The sequence below is a fragment of the Haematobia irritans genome, chromosome 4 (assembly GCF_050003625.1).
Source record: "Haematobia irritans isolate KBUSLIRL chromosome 4, ASM5000362v1, whole genome shotgun sequence".
Classification (NCBI taxonomy): Eukaryota; Metazoa; Arthropoda; class Insecta; order Diptera; family Muscidae; genus Haematobia; species Haematobia irritans.
The window spans coordinates 87,747,638-87,771,829 of NC_134400.1; the positions used below are offsets into that span (position 1 = coordinate 87,747,638).

General features: G+C 34.5%; 3 protein-coding genes and 2 long non-coding RNA genes across 6 annotated transcripts; 2 read left to right on the forward strand and 3 right to left on the reverse strand.

Moving 5' to 3' along the window:
* Window positions 1-2,254: 2,254 nt before the first annotated feature.
* LOC142236615 (uncharacterized) lies at window positions 2,255-2,657 on the reverse strand. The gene is made up of 2 exons (XR_012722116.1): window positions 2,546-2,657; window positions 2,255-2,478 (listed from the first exon to the last, which is right to left on the reverse strand). It is a non-coding gene; the product is annotated as an uncharacterized LOC142236615 (long non-coding RNA).
* A 2,905-nt stretch (window positions 2,658-5,562) lies between these two features.
* Window positions 5,563-8,861, forward strand: TSG101 (tumor susceptibility gene 101). The gene is made up of 9 exons (XM_075304344.1): window positions 5,563-5,761; window positions 5,861-5,945; window positions 6,003-6,068; window positions 6,126-6,289; window positions 6,346-6,454; window positions 6,514-6,740; window positions 6,892-7,104; window positions 7,158-7,291; window positions 8,255-8,861. The coding sequence occupies exons 1-9, from the start codon at window positions 5,714-5,716 to the stop codon at window positions 8,439-8,441; spliced, it is 1,233 nt and encodes a 410-aa protein (XP_075160459.1). The 5' UTR covers window positions 5,563-5,713; the 3' UTR covers window positions 8,442-8,861.
* On the reverse strand, window positions 8,845-9,381 carry kud (oligosaccharyltransferase subunit 5 kud). 2 transcript variants are annotated; one of them, XM_075304345.1, is made up of 2 exons: window positions 9,266-9,381; window positions 8,845-9,209 (listed from the first exon to the last, which is right to left on the reverse strand). In XM_075304345.1, exon 2 carries the CDS (start codon window positions 9,206-9,208, stop codon window positions 8,966-8,968), a length of 243 nt encoding a protein of 80 aa, XP_075160460.1. In that variant the 5' UTR covers window position 9,209; window positions 9,266-9,381; the 3' UTR covers window positions 8,845-8,965. The 2 variants fall into 2 exon arrangements, with proteins under 2 accessions (XP_075160460.1, XP_075160461.1); XM_075304346.1 differs by having other exon boundaries at window positions 9,275-9,368.
* Window positions 9,382-11,421: 2,040 nt separating this feature from the next.
* Window positions 11,422-12,349, reverse strand: LOC142236785 (uncharacterized). Its single transcript, XR_012722193.1, has 2 exons — window positions 11,692-12,349; window positions 11,422-11,624 (listed from the first exon to the last, which is right to left on the reverse strand). It is a non-coding gene; the product is annotated as an uncharacterized LOC142236785 (long non-coding RNA).
* A 316-nt stretch (window positions 12,350-12,665) lies between these two features.
* On the forward strand, window positions 12,666-23,556 carry Zcchc7 (Zinc finger CCHC-type containing 7). The gene is made up of 7 exons (XM_075308519.1): window positions 12,666-12,788; window positions 12,844-13,201; window positions 16,030-17,907; window positions 20,446-20,648; window positions 20,708-20,845; window positions 20,919-21,335; window positions 21,402-23,556. Exons 1-7 carry the CDS (start codon window positions 12,780-12,782, stop codon window positions 23,322-23,324), a joined length of 4,926 nt encoding a protein of 1,641 aa, XP_075164634.1. The 5' UTR covers window positions 12,666-12,779; the 3' UTR covers window positions 23,325-23,556.
* The last annotated feature ends 636 nt before the right edge of the window (window positions 23,557-24,192 follow it).

The following is a 24,192-nucleotide window of genomic DNA, read 5'->3' on the forward strand; positions in this document are numbered from 1 at the left end:
GATCGTATAACAATTTTAAATAACAACGCGAACCACTTTTGCATTATAATTTAACACAAATCATTTGAATAAATAAATTATTTCTTAATTCGCATTACAAATGGCGCCATGTTTTGAAACTAACTAATCTCAACATATGAAAGGATTTAACACGATCTAATTAGGGACTGTGCGCTTTACGTCAGTTTTTCAACTCGAAAAAAACAAAGTATCACAAATGAAAAAATATTTCGGTAGTTTTTCGCATTTTTGGTTTTGTATGGGATTTCGCTGCGGAAACCGAACATAGTACCTACCTTTATCCCAAACTATTGTTATTTAAGGCCGGTATGCACCTCTAGCGAAAAATTTCATTCCCATAAGAAATGCATTGCTATTTATGCTAACGAAATTTTCGGTAGCGTTCAATTTCGTAAGCTGGTACGCACCTCTAATGAAAATAACAGGGTTGTCAAAAGCATATTTGGGCAGCAAACATTTAATTTATTACAATTATTGTGTGCGTAAAAGTTTTAAAAGGTCTGTAAATAATAAACAATTTATTTGAGGAATATTTGGAACATATATTAACAATTTTTAAAAGCGATTAGCTGGTTTAAAATTTGTGTACACAGCCCTGTTTTTTTGTTGTAGACTTAAATAAATTTTTGCTACCGAAAATTTCGCTAGAGGTGCATACCGGCCTTTACAAGCCACATGAAAAAAAAACTAAACTACCAAGGCGACCAATTACAATTGGTGGCAACGTCTACATATCATGTGTTACGGCGTTGTGATAGTTAATACCACAATAATACCGGATGTAAATTATTTGATATAAAGTGGTACCAAAATTAAAAGGTAACGTGAATCAATTTATTAATACCAAACCGTAATGGCCACATACCGTACTATGTTCAGTTTTCAAGCTGAAACCCACCTTGTTTTCACGGTTACTGTTTTTAATTAACTAATTTAGAAATATAAAATTATTTGCAATCAATTCCTTGGATCTTTTCCATCCATTATTTGGCAAGACTCGATCAAAATATAATAGTCTTCATAAATATATTTGTACTTTTAATTTAGTGTTTCGGTGAAAAAACCGAACATAGTACTCACCTTTAAGGTGGGTATTGAGTTCGAGTTTAGCCGCTAAAATCGCTAAAATGAAAACTAAATCAGTAGAAAAAAAGGCAAACAAATAAATATTTGTTGCAAATTTTATTATAACTTGATGGGGAATAGCCCAAAGCAAATTTTCACAAAGTTTGTATTCTTTAAAGTGGATTATTAAAGAAAAGTAATAGTGAAAAATGACGATTTTAGCGGCTAAACTCGAACCTTTAGCCGCTACCCTGCCAACATTTTTTGAATTTGGGGGCGCTTCTGAGAATCCCCACTACGTCGAAAACAGTCGTTTTTTTCGAGTTGAAAAACTGACGTAACTCGCGTAGTAGTAACATGGCGCCATTTGCAATGTGAATTAAGAAATAATTTATTTATTAAACTGATTTTTGTGAATTTATAACACAAGAGTGGATCTGATTATTATTTAAAAATGTAATCTGATGATTGATAAAACAAAGTATAACATGGAGTTGTATTTCCATAATAAACTAGCAACAATATCTAGCCGATCCCTACTATATGGTAGAATATAAATAATGTGCATATATAAGATGAAATTTAAACACAAATGTTAACAAAATAAAAGCTTTATTTGGTGAATTATATTTTACAATCGTTTCATTTGTACTGGGCATCGGGATAATAATCACAAAACATAATTTAAACAAAAGGAGGCACAGCAATTGATGTTCCAAAACAAGCATTAGCACTTCAACCAACATGTATAGTACCGAGGTAGCAATGAATGGAATCACAAGAATTAATTGCTATGTTCCAAAAAATAAAATGCAGCACTGTAAAATTAGTTTTTTAATTCCAAAGAAATTTGTAAAATAACTTCGCCTGCTTCTTCTTTTTCAAATTATTTATTTTGTATGCGTGTGTGTGTAAATCGAGCCACTACCCTGCCAACATTTTTTGAATTTGGGGGCGCTTCTGAGAATCCCCACTACGTCGAAAACAATCATATACGACATCAAAAACTCGTCGGAAAAGCGCCGTCACTATTGAGAAGTTGTACCACGCCAAGTTACTACGAAAAAGTTTCTCATCAGTGCAATTATTAGGTGCCTATTTAGATCAATTTCGAAGGACACCAATAAGAACCCCTGCAAACTATCAGAAAAAGTGCATTTTAAAGTAATTGTAGAAGAATCATTGTGGTCAAGTAAAACACGATTGTGTAGATGTTTATTGATTTGATTAAACATTTATAATTTCTTATAAATATAACATTTTTCGGTTTATCTCATCACATTTAACATAATTTTTTGCATTAATAAAAGAATGATGTTGAGTTTTAAGTAGCAAGTTACATATTGCAGCGTCTATCAGCCAGTTTGTTTATTTTCGATGGAGACAGCGTGCCTGGAAAAATATTTGAAAAACGATCACTTTATTCTATTTGGAAAGTCGAAAATTGTTCACCATATACCTTTCACAATTTTAAGCGTAATATCTATGTTTTCAGAACTTTATTTTCGTTTTTATTTAAATAAAATATAACAAGCTGGTTGCGCTTGGCGTTTCACAAAAAATAAAATGGCTCTTCTAACAGTAGTGATGGCAAAATACTTTCATGTACATTTTGTACTTTTTGATATGCTTCCCCCATCACAGTTCGCGATGGTTGTGGTGACATTTACGAGTCTGTGGTAGCGATGAGGATGAAATGGAACTTTAAAATGCTGGCAGGGTACCCTGATTTAGAAATATAAAATGATTATCAATCAATTCATTGGATCTTTTCCATCCATTATTTGATAAGACTTGATAAAAATATAATAGTCTTCATAAATATTTTTGTACTTTTAATTTAGTGTTTTGGTGAAAAAAACGAACATAGTACTCACCTTAATGCTTAGTACTAAGTTCGTTTTTGCGAAAAACGAATATCTTCATTTATCTCCGTAAATAGGGTCTCAAGCCCAGAGATGTTAACTTATTTATGCGAAATAATATACCTGCCTATTTTTTCGCGCGAAAAATCCAGGGTTGTATAAATATGTTTTTGAAAATGCTCAAAACAAAGATTTCGCATTTATTCCGCGCTAACGTTTTTTATATGGAGTATAACAGTTTTTCGTGCGAAAACGATATCTTAGTACTAGGCTTAAACTCGAACTTAATACTCACCTTTACCCTCAAATTGAACAGTTGTTGCATTTGAAAAACGTTCATTTTCCCAATAAACACAGGATGAGCGTTTTTCAAATGCAACAACTTTTCAGTTTGAGGGTAAATATAATTTTCAACATAAATTCAACTTGACTTGAAATAGCTCATCCTCAATACATCCTCAAATTGTTTGCGAATTACTTCCAATTTGCCAAAATGTTGACGAAATCTTTGAAAAGGTATTGAAGATAATATGAGAAAACTTTGACAAAACACTACCCTAAAATGCAACGAAAAAACCATGTGGTTTTCAATACTTATTTGTGCAACGAAGTTCGTGGTCAATTGCAAGAAATAAAAAAAATGGAAAATTTTAGACAAATAACCAAATAGTTTATAAAAATAGGTAAGTGAAAATAATAAATGAAATAAAACTTTAAGGAGGTCACTAAATGTATATCTCTTTGCAGAAAACTAAAATTATGGATTCTACATTTTTGAAAACATTAAAACGCTGACCGATGAAAAAATGGTGGACAATTAACTGGAACTGCTTCAAATCGTCTATAATAATTGGTACGTCAATATGAAACATTAAATCAACACTTTAGAGAGTCACTAAATTTAAATCTCTTTACAGAAAACTAAAATCTTTGGATGCTACATTCTTGCAAACATTAAGAAACTGACCAATGAAAAATGAGTGGCTTATCGACAAGAAAAAGTTTCCAGTTTCCAAGTGCAACCAATTAAAATTGTTAAAAACAATAAATTGTTGAAATCAACAACTTCTGGATGAAAATGTGCATCACATCGTCAGTTTAATTCATATGCTATTATCAGTTTAAAATGGATATTTTGTGAATTCCTTCTGCTGGAAATCAATTCTAACACGCGGTCCAGTACGTTCCTAATTTCAAATTGCCCGCATGCTAATTAATTTTAATGCTGTTTTATGACACCAACAGGAAGGAAATCGAATTATCAATGCAAAAGTGTTTACTAATAATGTTTAAGATATTTAAAGTTTTGTTGTTTGTTTTTTTTTTGTTCTTATTTGTTGATATGTTTAATAAGATTATTATTTATCAATTGGTATTGTAGTGTATTATTTAGTGTATTATTATATATATTATTTTGATGAAAATAAATAAATTATACAAAATTCATAGAATTTTGGCTTTGAATTTCAATTTGAAGTGGGGATATCATTCATACAAATTTAGGTTGAAAAGTATTTGCAACGATGTTAATTTTGAATTTGACTCGCATCGAAAATTGTTTGACAAATTATTGAGTAGCGATGCATTTCAATTTGAGGATAACACTTAAGATATTATTGCTAATGTGTTGAATTTCACTGTTGAGGGTAATGTCTGTTTTTTTTTGAGAACGCGATTTTCTCAACAATTTCTCAACTTGAATATTACCCTAATCCTTTGAAAAAATGTTTGAAAAATTGTTGAAATTTAGCATTTTTCAAACGTTTGTGTTTATTGGGTTGTCTTTATTGGGATGGATCTGAACTGGCCTATTGTATAAGGGTGGGTACTGTGTTCGGGTTTCGAGTTGAAAACCACTTTATTTTCGCGATTACTTTTACTTAAATAATCAAAATTACAAACGATAACAAACATATTCCCGTAAAGTCATGCCAAAATCTAGAGGAACAAGAAACAGCGCATCAATTGAGTTAATTTATCTGATTTATATTGAACTATTTTAATAAAGTAACCGCGAAAATTTCAAGTCGAAAAGCGAACATAGTACTTACCTTAAAGGTGAGTATTAAGTTCGAGTTTAAGGTAAGTACTATGTTCGCTTTTCGCGTTGAAATTTTCGTGGTTACTTTATTAAAACAGTTCCATATAAAACAGACAAATTAACTCAATTGATGCGTAGTTTCTTGTTCCTCTAGATTTCGGCAAGACTTTACAGGAATAAGTTTGTTTTCATTTATAATTTTGATTATTTAAGGAAAAGTAATCGCGAAAATAAAGTGGTTTTCAACTCGAAAACCGAACATAGTACCTACCCTTAGCCGCTAAAATCGCTAAAGTGAAAACTAAATCAGTAAGAAAAATGCATGAAATTATACATATTTGTTGCAAATTTTATTATAACTTGATGGGGAAAAGCCCAAAGCAAATTTTCACAAAGTTTGTATTCCTTAAAATGGATTATTAAAGAAAAGTAATCGTGAAAAAATCATGTTTTTAGCGGCTAAACTCGAACTTAATACCCACCTTAAGAAAGAAGGTGATGTTTCTTATACAACATTCATATTTGATGTTTTGACAACCGCTATCGCCGTAAGTCGTTGTTTAGTTGATGACTGAAAATTACTCATCGACGAAGAAACGTCAAGTGAGTCGCAGCAAAAAGTATTTACGTCTATTCTCAAAATTCAATTGGATAAATTGCTTTATATGTACGGATTTTAAACACACAGGGTTAAGTATTAGATTATAAAAATTGGAATAAAATGATACCAGCTACAGAAGAGGCACAAATAGCAAAGTATCTCTCAAAGGTAAGTGCCCAAACAAAACCAATTGGGAACAAAGGAAACGAAAAGGAATTTTGTTTGTCTGTTTTCATATTTGTGTTATCCCATATTTTTTATTCGCAGTATAAACATGCGAATGCAACAAAGAAGGAAGTTATGGATGTGGTCACAAACTACCGGAGTTTAACATACAATTTACAACGGTTTGGTAAGGAGGATAGATTTTTTGGAATGCACAGAACGAAGGACTAATCTCTCTTTCCAGTTTTCAACGATGGTAATGCTAGGGATTTGTTTAATTTGCAAGGCACAATACCAGTCGTCTATAAAAGTAAGATTATATAAAACTGCTAGTTTTACAATAATTACACTAATCTAATCTTTGCAGATAATACGTATTACATTCCCATTTGCATATGGTTAATGGACACCCATCCCATGAATGCACCAATGTGTTTCGTGAAACCTACACCAAATATGCAGATCAAAGTATCGATGTATGTGGATCATAATGGGCGCATATATTTGCCATATTTGCATGAGTGGCAACCAGTAAGTACATATATTATTTCACAATCACATAATCAATATAATCATCCATATTTTAGAATTCTAGTGACCTTTTGTCATTGATCCAAGTTATGATAGTTACATTTGGAGAACATCCACCAGTATATTCGAAGCCAAAAGAACAAGTAGCTCCGTATCCTACTGGAGGTAAAAAAGTCGATAAAAGTTAAACACGTCCAACATAGGTCTTTTTCTTTTTGATTTAGGTTATATACCACCAGCAGGTCCAAATACATCGTCTTCTTCGGGGGGTGCATACAATTTGCCCTACCCTACTGGAGGTGGTGCTTTTCCTCCCTATCCACCGGCGACTGCCAATAGTTTTGGAGGATTTCCGCCATATCCAACAGCGGGAAATCCCCCTGCTAGTTCATCAGGAACGGGATACCCACCGTATATGAATTTTTCCCAACCTGGTTACAATTCAGGCTACGTATGTTCCCATAAATAGTCACAAAATACGCATTTTCAACCATTCTACATTAAATGATCGTATCTCCATTTCGCTCATCGGAGTTCCGGTCATTTTACGAAATTGAACACTGATTTTATATGATAACTTTATTTTATTTTTGTTCCTCAAGAACTCATCAAATACTAGCTCGACGGGTACCATTACAGAGGAACACATTAAAGCATCTCTACTAAGTGCCGTTGGAGATAAAATTAGACGTCGTTTACAGGAGAAAGTTAATCAATACCAAGCCGAAATTGATACATTAAATCGTACCAAGCAAGAATTGGTCGAAGGCAGTGCAAAAATCGATTCTATATTATCTCGGATGGAAAGGGAAAAGGTAGGATTGAAATAAGCTAAATTAGCGAATTGTAAAAATGTCCTGTTTATTAGATTGATCTGCAGAAAAATATAAATATCTTAAGGGACAAGGAAGAAGAACTTGCCAAAAGTTTAGAATCATTGGAGTCGTCGGAGGGAATTGATCCAGATGAAGCGGTAACCACAACAGCTCCATTATATAAACAGTAAGTAAAAGTGAAGGATAAAAACATTACAAAAATCCCTGAAAATAAGGTGACAGCCGTGATTTGTGCTTTTATTATTTATGTCAATGATTCTTCGATTTTGGCAAAAACCTTTTTCATTAAATTAGTTACACTCTTCTTGACAGCAATTTCCCTATATATTGCCGGCCGTGCTCAATGCAAAGTCACTCATCGAATTTTAAAGGTTAAAGTTTATCAGTGGCTTTTTTGCGATATAAACAAATCGAACGAAGTTTGCTAAATGTGTTTTCAAAATATTTCTAAAAAAGTGAGCATGTATATATGTTAAATTCGAGGCCCACAACAAAAACAGTGTATTATGTGCAGTAAGCATAAATCCATTATCGATCGGGTTCCGCTAGATGGCACATTTAGTATTAAAGACTATCTTCTTTTCGAAAATAGACGTTAGAAAAAGAGGAAATGTTTATAAATAAAATAAACAGTTGAATGAATATAATCATAACATTGATTTTGTGGCTCTTGATTAAGGTACCTTAATTCCACTTCATACAACTCATGACCGCGGTCTATGTTCGGTTTTCGCGATTACAATAGTTTCATTTAGACCATATAATTAATTAAATAGTTTGATTTAGACCAGATAATTAAACCTAATAGATGCGTACTTTCTTTTTCATTATGTTTCATTAATTCATTATTTTATCCAAAGATTTCGTCAATTTTTAATGGGTAAATGTTTGTTTTCATTTATAATTTTGAATATTTTAGAAAATATCTTGAAAATAAAATCTTCAACTCGAAAATAGTACCTGCCTTAACGTTTCGCACCAACATCGGTCGGTATTATATATTCGCTAAAACAGTCGGTTACTTTTTGTCGGTATTTGCAAAACGACCTGTTTTGGTAGCAATAGTGGGCTATATAAATATTAGTTTGATATACCATTCAATATTTTCAATTTTTGTTTTCATTCCTAGACTGCTAAATGCCTATGCAGAAGAAGCTGCCACTGAAGATGCAATATACTATTTGGGTGAAGCATTACGTAGCAATGTGATTGATTTGGATACATTCTTAAAACACGTACGTCAATTATCCCGTAAACAGTTTATGCTACGTGCGATAATGCAGAAATGCCGACAAAAGGCTGGACTTGCCGGTTAACCGATATAAACATTCTTCGATTTTATCGCAGCAGCTGTGGGAATAGAGAAAAAGCTGCAGATTCTGATGTACCAGTTTAATAGCCATTATTGCAAAGAAATTTATCGTTATTATTCAATATATTCTAAATATGCTACAGTATGTACTTTTACGTTTATAATCGATAAATGGTGTGTAAGCAGTCATTGCAACACTCATTTCCATAGTAAATGTATGTTTGTTTTTGCCAATTGAAGATAAAATATGAAAGGAAACCTGATTTATAACAAAACAGAATAACTGTTTCATTGTTGGCACATTCAGTTCTAAAAGAGATCAGTGTCAGTCACACTTTGTAAATGTATGTCTTAAATTCACTGCTGTTTTTTATTGCATCTTTAAACGAAATAAAAATATCATTAAATATCATATTAACTTATAGTACGTTGTGTATTTATTTTAATCTTTATAAAATACGTGGAATTATCCGAAGAAACTTTACAAACCACAGCTTCCTGTCAGAGAGACGTTATCCGGCCATTGCTTCAGATATAAATACCAACTGCCAGCATTAAAAACATTATGCCAAATCCCAAAAATACACTTGCACATAGACTAATGCATAGTTCCTTGAATAGGGTTTTCTCCTTTGTGTTTTTAGGACGTGAAACTACGAAAATGAAGAACCAAGCCGTAAAGAACGTACCAATTGCCAGTAAAACCGTAGCCAAGTGTGGGAATACTGCAGGGTTAATTGGGGAAATGTAACGTTGCATTGTGGTCTCCATTCTAGAAATCAAATCAATTATTAATTGCGCCTATTTAAAATAATTAATATATATTACTTTTTATACTTAATAAATAATCGGTGTAATTGTGACAATACGTGGTGGTACGGCGAGAAATTAATAGTGATTTGAAAACAATGGGTATTCACTTACCGAGTACTCTAAATCAGTAATTTTAAAAAGTAATGCTGTGTGCTAATACGTTGTTAATTGTACTATATACGTTTCTTGAATTTGACGGCACTTCTGAGAATCACCACCACAGTCGTATACCATATTCAAAACTCGTCGCAAAGGCGTCAATAAAACTCCCTTCAAACTATTAGACAAAGTACATTTTAATGCGCCTTGCAGACTATAAATTTATCCGGACGACAATGCCCTGCCAACATTTTTTGAATTTGGGGGCGCTTCTGAAAATCCCCACTACGTCGAAAACAGTCGTATACGATATCCAAAACTCCTCGGAAAAGCGCCGTCACTATTGAGAAGTTGTACCACGCCAAGTTACTACAAAAAAGTAGCCAATACCCTGCCAACATTTTTGGAATTTGACGACACTTCTGAGAATCTCCACCACGTCGAAAACAATCGTATACGATATCACAAACTCGTCGGAAAAGCGCCGTCACTATTGAGAAGTTGTACCACGCAAAAGTTACTACAAAAAGGTTTCGCATGAGTGCAATTATTAGGTGCCTTTATAGATCAATTTAGAACGACGCCAATAAGGGACCCTCCAAACAATCAGAAAAAGTGCATTTTAAGATAGTTGTAAAAGAATCATTGTGGTCGAGTAAAACACGTTTGTTTAGATATTTATTAATTTGTGTAAACATTTACAAATTCTTAAAAATATAACATTTATACCACTATCACATTACATTTTAAATAATTTTTAGCATTAATAATGATGTTGAGTTACAAGTAGCGAGTTACATGTTGCAGCGTCTATCAACTAGTGTTTTTATTTGATGGAAGCAGCATGTCTGTAAAATATCTGAAAAACAATCACTTTATTCCATTTGGAAAATCAAAAATTGTTCACCAATATACCTTTCGCAATTTTAAGCGTATAATCTATGTTTTCAGAACTTTATTTTCGTTTTTATTTAATTAAAATATAACAAGCTGGTTGCGCTTGGCGTTTCACAAAAAATAAAATCGTAGTAGGGATGGCAAAATACTTTCATGTACTTTTTGATGTACCTTTTCATGATGGTTGAAGTGACATTTACGAGTCTGTAGCAGGGATGGAAAATACAATTTTTAAGAAAGTACAAAAAAGGTATTTTTTGAGCGGAAAGGTACTTTTTACTAAATTTCACTGGAAAATTATTGTCAAGAGACTAAATTTTAAAGAAAATAAAATTATGACAAAATTTTCTATATAAATAAAATTTTGCAAAAATTTTCTATAGAAATAAAATTTTGCAAAAAAAAAACTGTAGAAAAAAAATGTTGCAAACTTTTTTCTATAGAAATAAAATTTTGCAAAAATTTCCTATAGAAATAAAATTTGTACAAAATTTTCAATTGAAATACATTTTTGACAAAATTTTCTATAAAAATAAATTTTTGCAAAAATTCCATATAGAAATAAAATTTTCACAACATTTTCTACCGAAATAAAAAATCGATAATAAAGAATCACGTTCTTTTTCGCGACTAAAACATTCTTGAAGTTCAATAAAATCCCGTTTTTGACTATGTATTTTACAAAATCGAGATTTTCTTCCCACATGAACATGTTTGTTTTGCCATAGTTGTAAAAGACTATTAGCAAATAAGGTTGATAAAGACTTTCTCAAAATATTAAAATATTTTGTCAAAGCTATTGTACCATAAATCTGATATCGACTGAAAAATGTCTACACAAAAGGTACTAAATCATTCGCGGGGGTACTACGGTACTGACCGGGGTGAAAAAGTATTGAAAAAAGTACTATAGTACTGCATTTTCCATCCCTGGTCTGTAGTAACGATGACGATGAAATGGAACTTTCAAATGCTGGCAGGGTAAGAGCCCCGTCAAACAATCAGACAAAGTGCATTTTAAGATAGTTGTAAAAGAATCATTGTGGTCAAGTAAAACACGATTGTTTAGATGTTTATTAATTAGGTGCCTTTATAGATCAATTTAGAACGACGCCAATAAGAGACCCTCCAAACAATCAGAAAAAGCACATTTTAAGATAGTGGTAAAAGAATCATTGTGGTCGAGTAAAACACGTTTGTTTAGATATTTATTAATTTGATTAATTATTTACAAATTCGTAAAAATATAACATTTATACCACTATCACATCACATTTTACATTATTTTTTGCATTAATGATGAGGTAGAGTTACAAGAAGCGAGTTACATGTTGCAGCGTCTATCAGCCAGTGCTTTTATTCGATGGAGGCAGCGTGTCTGTAAAATATTTGAAAAACAATCACTTTATTCCATTTGGAAAATCAAAAATTGTTCACCAATATACCTTTCACAATTTTAAGCGTAAAATCTATGTTTTCAGAACTTTATTTTCGTTTTTATTTAAATAAAATATAACAAGCTGGTTGCGCTTGGCGTTTCACAAAAAATAAAATGGCTTTTGTAAAACTAGTGATGGCAAAATACATGTATGAAGTACATTTTGTACTTTATGATATGCTGCCCCCCCATCACAGTATGATGGTTGTAGTGACATTTACGAGTCTGTGGTAGCGATGAAGATGAAATGGAACTTTGAAATGCTGGCAGGGTAATAATTGCTCTCATGTGATGCCTTTTTGTAGTAACGTGGGGTGGTACAACTGCTCAATAGTGGCGGCGCATTTCCGACGTATTTTGGATATCGTATACGACTGTTTTCGACGTGGTGGTGTTTCTCAGTAGTGCCGTCAAATTCAAAAAATGTTGGCAGGGACATTTATACGAATAAAAACACATTGAACATTGTCTCAACAAAGGAATTATGTTTATTTATAAGTTGCAAATCTGCTATATTCGGCTGATGCTCAGCGTCTATCAGTGTTTACTCTTGATAGAGGCAGCGTGTCTGGAAAAATATCTGAAAAACTACCAGTTTGCTTCATTTGGAAATTCGCAAATTGTTCACCAACATACCTTTCATAATTTTAAGCGTAATAAGTATGTTTTCAGCACTTCATTTCCCTTTTTATTTAAATAAATTATAATAAGCTAGTTGCGCTTGGCGTTTCACAAAATATTAAATGGCTCTTTTAACAATAGTGATGGAAAAATACTTTCATGTACATTTCGTACTTTTGGATACGTTTCCCCCATCACAGTTGGCGATTGTTGTAATGTCGCAAGTCTGTGGTAGCGATAAGGATGAAATGGAACTTTGAAATGCTGACAGGGTAGTGTGAGATTATTTAAACATCTGTTGGTAGTTCGAAGCCGCCTGAAATTATTTTTCGTCGCCGTTTATGTTAACTTTCTATTTTATAAAGCTTTGATGTCTGTTGTTGCTGTCAAAAATGAAAGAAAGAAAATATATTTGATTGTTGCGTTCTTAAAAAGTTTTCTCTTTTGCTTTTCTTTTAATGTAAAAACGCACAGATGGATGAGGTAAATTGAAAGCCTGACTGGCAGAGTTCGTTTTAAGCTTTTATATAAAATTTAGGTCGATATCGAAAATGTGGAAGACCTCAATGAATTGGAAGCACGTTTATACGCCCAAGTCCATCATTACCATGAGGCAGGCGAAACAAATGCGGGTCTTCTCACCCAAATGGATGGTATAAATGAGAATGCCGAAAGAAATGTTGTGGTTGAAAATCCAAGTGACGAGGAAAGAAATGTGCGGTTCCAAAAGCGATATTGGATTCATGGCGAATATTCTGCAACTAAACAACAACTATCACGGCAGTCACAGCAAATCACTAACAAAGGCAAAATACCAACTCAACATATTGATTCTGGTTCACCCATGGAAACGATACAAACCGATATCTCTGATTTGGGACGAAAAGCAGTTTGCGGTAAGATGTTCAATTTTAAAGTCCTATTAATGTCAATGGAGATAATGTAATTGATTGTTGGTGTTCTATTTCGTCTTTTTTTATATGAGTTATTCGTCGATCATTTTTTCTCTAAGAAATCCCTTAACGATATAGATGACCAATTCAGTATTCATCTAATATGGTTGATTGGTACTGGAAAGCAGACGAGTTGCAACGAAACAAAAATTTTCCTTTTGAAAGTTAATGAGTACTGGTTTAGAGATTATTGATTTTCTCATTAGATTGTCCACACTAAATGTAGATTACAATTATAAATTGTCCTGAATAAAGATTATTCGATAGACGATATACAAACAAGTATATACGGCCGTAAGTTCGGCCAGGCCGAAGCTTATGTACCCTCCATCATGGATTGCGTAGAAACTTCTTCTAAACACTGCCATCCACAATCGAATTACTTAAGTTGCGGTAACGATTGCCGATGGCAAGGTATCTTAAAACCTCCTAACACCATCTTCTAAATTGTATGTAAGTCCATAAGCGGTATATATTAAATCAAAAAAGATCGATCCAATACGTATATAATTCAGTTTGACAAAGTAGACATAAAATTTTGATAAAATTTTCTACAGAAATAAAATTTTAATAAAATTTTCTATAGAAATAAAATTTTCACATAATTTTCTATAGAAATAAAAATTTTGACAAAATTTTCTATAGAAAGAAAATTTTGACAAAAATTTCTACGGAAATAAAATTTTAACAAAATTTTCTATAGAAATAAACTGTTGACAAAATTTTCTGTAGAAATAAAATCTTGGTAGATTATTTTTGGCTCGAGTGGCAACCATGATTATGAACCGAATAAAATTTGAACAAAATTTTCTATAGAAATACAAATTTGAAAAAATTTTCTATAGAAATAAAATTTTGACAAAATTTTCTATAGAAATAAAATTTTGGTAGATTATTTTTGGCTCTATCATGGTTGCCACATGATTATGAACCGATATGGACTTATTTTTGTGTGATTGGACCAATTTTGGTATGGTTCTTAGCGACCATATACTAACACCACGTTCCTAATTTGTACCGGATCGGATGAATTTTGCTCCTCCAAGAGGCTCCGGAGGTCAAATCTGGAGAACGTTTTATATGGGGGCTATATATAATTATGGACCGATATGGACCAATTCTGGCACGGTTGTTATAGATTATATACTAACACCATGTTCCAAATTACAACCGGATCGGATGAAATTTGCTGCTCTTTGAGGCTCCGCAACCCAAATCCGGGGATCGGTTTATATGGGCGCTATATATAATTATGGACCGATGTGGACCAATTTTTGCACGGTTGTTAGAGACCATATACCAAATTTCAGCCGGATCGGATGCAATTTGGTTCTCTTTGAGGCTCCGCAAGCCAAATCTGGGGATCGGTTTATATGGGGGGCTATATATAATTATGGACCGATGTGGACCAATTTTTTCATGATTGTTAGAGACCATATACCAACACCATGTACCAAATTTCAGCCGGATCGGATGAAAAATGCTTCTCTTAGAGGCTCCACAAGCCAAATCTGGGGATCGGTTTATATGGGGGCTATATATAATTAAGGACCGATATGGACCAATTTTTGCATGGTTGTTAGAGACCATATACGAACATCATGTACCAAATTTCAGCCGGATCGGATGAAATTTTCTTCCTTTTGAGGCTCCGCAAGCCAAATCTGGGGATCGGTTTATATGGGGGCTATATATAATTATGGACCGATGTGGACCAATTTTTGCATGGTTGTTAGAGACCATATACCAACACCATTTACCACATTTCAGCCGGATCGGATGAAATTTGCTTCTCTTTTAGGCTCCGCAAGCCAAATCTGGGGATCGGTTTATATGGGGGCTATATATAATTATGGACCGATGTGGACCAATTTTTGTATGGTTGTTAGATACCATATACCAACACCATGTACCAAATTTCAGCCGGATCGGATGAAATATGCTTCTGTTAGAGGCTCCACAAGCCAAATCTGAGGGTCCCTTTATATGGGGGCTATACGTAAAAGTGGACCGATATGGCCCATTTTCAATACCATCCGACCTACATCGATAGCAACTACTTGTGCCAAGTTTCAAGTCGATAGCTTGTTTCGTTCGGAAGTTAGCGTGATTTCAACAGACGGACGGACGGACGGACATGCTTAGATCGACTCAGAATTTCACCACGACCCAGAATATATATACTTTATGGGGTCTTAGAGCAATATTTCGATGTGTTACAAACGGAATGACAAAGTTAATATACCCCCATCCTATGATGGAGGGTATAAAAAGGTTTGATACAATGATTATTGCGTGATACAATAAAGTATCGCTTATTTGTCTGCTCGGCTTTATGCTTAAAGACAATTTTGGAAGCGATCACGTGATATACCTATTAACATAAATCAGATTCAATAAAAGGGGCTAATCGGAGGGATCATCTGATATTCACTTTAGTACTATCTTTTCAAATCCAGTTCGAAAAAAAAATAGGTGGTAAGTGTAGGGAAGGAGGGACAACTAGAGACTATTGAGCACCGGCACAGCGCACGATGATACTATGTTGACCAGTTTGAAATCTCAAAGTAAAATAAATTAGAGAAATTCATGCTTTTTAGGAATTTGTAAACCAGAACAGGACGGTTTATATATTGTGCACATTTTTATAAAGATGGAGGTTATTATACCAATATTTCAATATTGTTATTATTGGAAATTAACATCTCAATGCAATAGTTTTTGGTTCACAATATTAAATAAATAAATTGAAATTCTTTTATACCTTACAGAGTCCGAGGTAATATCTTTGGAACCCGATAAATCAGAACCGAAACTTGGTTTGCCAAATGGGGCAAATAAAAATGCACAAACTCGAAATAGTCGAGAGAAGAACGTTCAAAATTTAACACCAAAGTCAACGAACCATAAATCCAATATCAAGCGTAATCCTGTAGCCGAATGGATGAAACGCAATGGCAAAAGCAACAATCCCGTTGTGAAAGTTGATATCAATTCGAAAGCAAATTCTAACCAAGGACCCTTTTTTAAACAACAACAAAAATTAGACAAAGCCAAACGTTGGGAGGACAAAAAACAAAAGTCCAAAAAAGCTAAGGTATCAGCAAAAAAGCAAAATCCTGTTACTGCATCCGACATTATCGATCTGCTTTCTAGTGATGAAAGCGATAATAGCGATGTTGTGGTAATTCCAGTACCCCCACCTCCGACGTTTACCGTTGACGATAGTGATGACGATGGAATTGACAACAAAAAATCTCTTCCAACCGTTTTGCACCAGGAGGAAGAGAATGCATTGGATTCCACAGATGTTCAAATGACGGCGTCTTCAAGTTTTATAAAACCCCAACAAATGAATACACAGAATCTTACAGTATCGGAAATTGGAGACAAACGATTGGAAAATTCATCACGCTGTACTTCTCCTTGTTCGATCCAATCTTCGGATGACTTCATTGGCCAACACGATAGAAGCCGCCTTCTTGAAACAAGTGGTATGGCCGACGATGAAGATCTTCTATTGTTAACAACGGATGTGAATAGTTTGTTGGAAAAACCAAATGAGAAGAGCTTAGAAAAGAGCATACTAAATAAATCATCCGCTGAAGGCGTAAACAGAAAAGGACCATCAGAATTTACAACGCCAAAAACATCAAGTGCAATTCGCAAAATGGATTATCGTGTTGAACAGACTCAGTTCAAAGCTTTAGATGTTTACGACAGCGAATCAGATATTACTGACAGTGTATATTCTAAAGGGGCCACGAAATCAACTGTAATACGACAAATCGATAGCTGCTCATCGGATGAAGTTGAAGACATTACATCGGTTACATCACGTACTAAACGGTTACGCAAACGACGTGCTTCCAGTAGCAATAAAGGATCGGACGTAAACTATGACAACACCCAATCCAGTAGTGGTGATACCTGTAATTCTGAGGATGAGGGTGACAATTCTGGAGCTGAACGTACCCAAATACCATTTATAGCTCGTGGTGTAGCGGTAGAACGTAAGCTACGCAAAAACAGTCGAACATTGTCAACATCCTCACCTGCAACAAGTAAACCATCGCGATCTGGCTCATCCAAAGGACACATGTCAGATGGTGATTTTATAGCAAAACTCAATCATTTAGTACAGGGACAAGATGATAAAAATAGTATTGGAGATAGTGACGAAGCAGATAATGCCCCATCTGCGCGTGAAATTGCAGAAAAAATCCTTGGCGAAAGAGAAAAACCGTTTGATACCGCGGTACCAAAAGTTGTTTGTAATGAATTAAATGATGTCCTTACTGCCATAGATGAATTTGGTAAATATGAACAAGACAGTTCTAGAGGCAGTGATATATCGATATACCAAAAAGCAGGAAATAACCAGCAAAAAAAAGTAGTATATAAAACTCTACCCAATGACAATAATATACAAATTATCTCCTATGTGGCCGATAAAACTCCCTCATCGCCCGACATTCGGACCCCAAAGCAAAGAACTAGGAATGGTTCACCCATATATAATATTGTGTATGCTTATGGACCATTTCCAGGTGGTGGTTTAGGGTGGAGCAATGAAATGCGTAAATTTTACCAAGCATCATGGAATGGAGAAGACTTTGATCTTTCAGAACTTTGGAAAAAAATGAATCGTAAGTAGAAGTTTCTTCCAAAATCATATATATCAAAGTTATATTTTTCAAAACCTTTAAACATATTTTTGGTTCTATTGGTCAGAATCCAAGGAAACCGTTTTATCCAAGGGTATAGTTTAAAAGATTGTCATAGCAGATTTTTCTACTGGTTTGAATTATTGGCTAACCAAATTTCATGTGCATCGACTCCTAGTAATTAAATTCCATTATCACATTAAATTAATAAAAACAATATGGTGGAGGGTACCAAAAATGGACCCATATAACTTATATCATGTATCCTATTTATTTATGGGTCCAAAAGTACACTTAATTCAAATTTTAACGAGATCTAAAAGAAACGAGTGTGTCAAACACTCGAACTAAAAACCACCGACAGCGATCGATTTCAGTTAATGATGATGGTTAGGTTAGGCTAGGTATAGTGGCACCCCGTTAGTTTAGGCTCACTTTGTCAAAATTTTATTTCTATTATCTTTTCATATTTTATTTCTATTACCACATTCCTCATCAGCATCCTCTACTTGCAGCAAAACTATCAACCAATCAGCCGCCCTCGTTGCAGTCGGGTCTACGGCCCGGGGCGGACACAGGGTTTTCAACCCTGTCCAAGGACTGCAAACCCCCATTTGGAGTATGCTTATTTCCCGAAAAACTCGAAAATACCAACTCCAAAGGGCTACAACAACAACAACCAATTATCAGAATAAATTCGGGTAATTCACTCAACCCAAAGTGAACTACATTTGATAGTCGGCGTTGCCGAACAAATTTGCAACAGCTGTTCATGCAACCGTCTTGCAGTCTATAGGGCTTTGCCCAAATAAATTTGAAAAGCATACGTTTCCTCTGTTGGTTAAGCTACATTTGTAGTTTAGTCAATGCATGGTATTAAGCTGAAATCAGTAAGAATTTTATTTCTATAGAAAATTTTGTCAAGATTTTATTTCCATAGAAAATTTTGTCAGAATTTTATTTGCATAGAAAATTTTGCCAAAATTTTGTTTCTATACAAAATTTTGTCAAAATGTTGTTTCTATAGAAACATTTGTCAAAATTTTATTTCTATAGAAAATTTTGTCAATGGAAACTTAATTAGTGCAAATATTGCTTTTAGTTTCGCCTGCGTCGTAGTTAAGCAGTATTTTTACCATTTTGACTCAAGCAAAATACTCAGACTCTGGCTGCTGCCCTGCTACCAGGTATGTGAAGCCAAAATTAAAACTTAAATTTATATTATAACAAGGAATCCGCTCTTGAGTACAAAATGGTTATCAAACTCATTATATTCTATAAAAATTGCCATGGCATTCGAACGTTTCCGAGTGTTTCTAGGTTACTCTAAGAAGTTTCAGATGTCATTCGGACTCAGTTATAAGAGGTCTGCACTAATTGAAGCAATAGAAGTTCCACATCTATAAGCCGGTACTAAGTTTATGTTTCACGGCCACTTTTCCTTATTTCATATTATTTGAAAGGGAAAAATCTTGGAATTTGTACATGAGATCATTTCAAAGGACACCAGCAGAGAATGAAGCCGACCCATTTTTGTCGGCGGCGGCTGACACAAAATTTTTGCCTCAGGCAGCGGCGGCGGCTTGACGGCTAAACCGATATAAATTTGTCCATTCGGCTGTGGACAATTATATTATAAAATCAATTTGAAGTTATTCGAATGGTAATGAGATTAGTTGTACAACCAATCTTTCAATCAAATTTACCTTTCGTTCAAATTTTCTGAGCTAAATTTTAAAACTGTTATAGCAGTTTGAAATTGATTGATTGTGGATGGAAGGTTCAAAAATTTGGCAAAAATACGACAATTAATTATACATTCTTCTGATGTTTTGATATTTTTGATTAATTGGCGCTTAAATTTGAGTCGAGATGAGTCGACATATTCAGCGGCGGCGTCGACTGGCAAAAAATGATCGGCGGCGACTAAAATCAGCGGTGCGACTCCAGTCTATAGTTATTTTGCAATGTGAATTCATGAAACTTAGTATCGGCATCACAATATTCTATTCTAAACTAAATATTCTAAGTGAGCCTGAACTGATAGACTGTCACTATTTTTTAATCGAAATAAAATTCAATCACAAAATTTAACTGATTCAATTAAATTTTTAAGTGGACAACGTTTTAATTACCGTCGATGATTGATATTATCATTTCCATTATTGAAGAAATTTCAATTAAGAATTAATGGTATTTTGAAATGTGCATCATACATATGATAAATGTGTTAGGATGAATTAATTCCATCATTGTTTCTGTGTTGTATAGATTGACATCAATCACGAGATTAGTTAATACAATTAATGCTGAAATTGTTTCAATCAACCACCGAGATGAATTAGAACAAAAAAATTAATGATTCAATGTGTAATTTTACTTTAATTAACTTTATAATTCATTTTCAAATTCACTTATTTTTTTTTTTGCTTCAAAAATATTATTTACTCTAAACCAATTCACACAAATAAAAAATTTAATAAACAAAAGTAATCGTTTGTAATTTCGCTTTTTATTCAGATGACAAAAATATATGGAGGATATACCCAGAAGATCGTTTCAGTAAATCTGTAAAAAGACTAAATAACTTAAAGTGTACCAACTGTTGTGAATTTGGCCATGCTAGATCGCATTGTAAACGACCCAGAAAGCCCCTCATTTGTTACATGTGCGGAGAGAGTGGCCATCAGGAACCGCGATGTCCTAATACAATATGTCTAAGGGTATGTTTGATTCGATACTGATTGTTCTATTTTAATAAACTGTCTTTTGTTTCATACAGTGCGGAAATAAAACTCAAGTTTTTATTAAAGGCTGTAATGCCTGTTCATTCCAAAATCGTCTTCTATGTCCCATTTGTAAAATTCGTGGTCATTCTATAGAGCATTGCCCCGACAAATGGCGAAGATATTATGCAACGGTGAGTTATCCTACGTCTATTACAAACTCCTCTTCTAAATTGTTGCATTAACGGATCCACCATCAATATTTAGACGGAACCAAATGCATTTCTTCAAAACAACATAGTGTACAATACAAAAAAGTATTGTTGCATTTGCGGTAAACGGGGTCACTTATCAGATGTTTGCCGAAATTCAATGCATCTAGAATATCCACCAATATTGAATACTGTAAGATCACATGAAAGGTCATACGATGATATTGTAATGAAGTCAACATCTGGTGGCATCGCATTCAATTTGATGTACGAACCTACTATGGAATATTCGCTTGGTATGGCGGAGCAGACGGCACCTGATAGGTATTACGGACGTTTTTTAAATGCTGTGGGAATGGGTTACTTGATGAAGCGTAAACGCTGTACAAGTAGCAACACGACAGAAGTGCCAGCTAAGCAATCCAAAAAGCAAATCGAATGTAATAAAGCCATATGTGCAGCTCCAAATCAGGTGGGTACTAGGTCAACATTTATATGATTCCGTTGAGTACAAAATATAATTTTCTCATTGTCATAGGTTCAGGAAATAAGTGCAAGTGAATGCGCGGATAATGAATTTTCGAAAGAGGCTACAAATGTTAATGATGATTGCCCGCCTGCAGAGGAAGTGGAAAGTACTACTGGAAATGATGAGGACGACATTCAGCTGAACGTAGTCACCCCAACACTTAGTAACTTTTCAAATTTTAAGTCTCCAAATAATGTGACTTCTGTTACCAATCCACCGCAGTTTCTCGACTCTGACTCGAATTATAGCTTTTCAGAACACTTTGATTTGCCATCGACTTCAACGAATATTCCAGGACAAATTTCACCAGACAATGAAAACTCACAATTCGAAGCTCCTGTGGTAGCTCATAGTGTAGTCAGTCGAAATAAATCCCGTCCAATGGAGGACCTTCCAGAATTTATACCATTGGTAGATTCAACGCTTTATTGCGACAATGAAGAAGTAGTTGATCAAAATTCAGGACGTATTCTGCCTGAAGGTATATCCAACAGGTTTGTAGTTGCTGAATCAGAGGATGAGGAAAATTCTAATGGCCGTGGAAGTAAGACAGTACAAAGCTTGCCAGATGGACTGCCATGCGAAGCGAAAATATATATGAATAATTTTCACAGCAAATACTTGTTGTCACAAGAGGGTGGTATATTTTTGAAAAGGTGTTCCAAAAACTGTGATCTAAAAGCAAGACTAGATTTCACTTCGGTTGGTTACGTTTTGGTTATTTTTGGTTTGCCAAAAGATCAGGATAAGTTTCAGAGAGAGCTCCTTATGAAATACCGGGAAATAGCAGACCAAGAAGGTCAGAAGAACGTGCGATCGACTCCGAATATACCGAAACGTACGGATGTCCTTATACGATTTTTGCGAGACGATATCAACCAATTGATGTCAAACTTGGGCAATGTTAACCATCTATATAAACGCCTTCTATACGTTGAGAGACAACAATCGAAATCTGGTGCTAAACTTGCTGACAAAATTAGGCGCTCCTTGAATATGATACTTGTGGGTCAAGCTGGTCTACAAGATGGTAACGTTCATTTGGATAAGATTTTATTGGGTCTTAAAACACTAATAAATGACTATAGCTCTGAAGAGTCTACCCCTCTGTCCTTACGATCAGAGATCTCGAGGCATTGGAAATTTATATTTTCCTCATACCGTCATGAAAATTACCAAGACCTAATTAGGACTTATAATAATCTCGTTCTAAAAAATCGAATGACCCGCATCGCCATAGACCCTCTTATTCTGGGCAATAAAGTTTTGAATACAAGTTTAACAGCCGAGCAGAAAGAGAAAATGGAGCAATCGAAACCCCAATCGGAATCGGAAAATAATAGTAGCTCTAGTAGTGGCTCCCAAAATAATTTGCGAATTAATTCGCTTACACCGAAAACGTCAAAAATTCCAAAGCGTAAGACAAACCAAGGCCTTGGAACTCCCACAATGACACATTCACCCATAAAAACTCCAGTAACACAAAATATTCGTTCTGATATGAATATGAGTACGCCCATCAAAACAAAATCCCTTACTACAAATGCCACAACTCCAATAAGTGGATCGAGAAAACAACAAAGTAAAATATTGCCGCCTCCTCCTTTCGCAAATCCAGAGAAACGATCTACTGTCGTCACCAATGTCCAACAGGTTTCGGAAAAATGCAAAAACACATGCGATACGTTGCTCAAGGAGATTTCAAAGCCGTCGCCTCGCAAAGGTAGCAATGTCCGCGACTCAAAACTGCCTTCAACATTCTGGTCTCGTGAATCAATGCGTTATTTGGATGAATGCATCATTATAGTCTCCTCTCGCCCCGAACTCATGGAAAAAGTTAGACGTGTACAAAACAAATCGAAGAATGGGCAACTCTCCTATAACGACTACCTCGCTGTAATCAAACTTCATACAGCACTTACCGGAAAATAACACAAAAATACCATAAATATATTATTTATTAAACAACTTTTAAAACCATACGTTATCAACATGTATGAATTCAAACATTTTTTAGTTCAGTACATATGTTTTTGTATATCATTGTACTTTTTGTAAATGTACAAAAACTCTTTTTTTTGTATCCCGCATTTTTTGTTTACTTTTTGTATTTCTTTTAAAGGAGTAATATGTAAATAAATAAATGTTAATTTTGAAATACTAATTGTTACTTAATTGTTCGACCTCATTTTGAAAATGCAACTATTGAGATTTAGAAAAGTTTCCAAATTCAGCAGCGACAGATGGTGTTTATCGGTAGCACAGCGGGAGCACGTCTCGCATTATGAAATTTCCTAGTGTCATTGGCAAAATAAATTTACTAACAGATGTTGTACGCAGTATTAGGTTAGGTTAAAGTAGCAGCCCGATTTATTTTAGACTAATCTATTCCATCCATTATAGTCCATTGTGATACCACATTAACTAGAAGTTCCATTACATACGTTTTGTTGGAGAAGGTGCATCCCGGGGAGCCTTCTCCGCTTGGTTTTGGTCCGAGCCGGGATAGAGGAAAACCCCGGACCATGGTACTGTGCAGTTTGCCGAAACCAAATTCACCATCGCTCGGTTTCGGTGAGGTGTAACCGGTGCTTGGAATGGGTGCACTTCCGGAACTGCTCCGGCTTAACATCGCTACGAGAGTATAGTCATACTGACTACGTGGCAGGATGCTGTGCCAACGACAGCAGCAGTGGATCATCAGACTATGCGACCCTCCGACATCTCCCGCACAACAATATTCTACGCCGCAACATCTGACACCAAATATTGTTGTACCAGTTCCGGAAAGTGCATCATT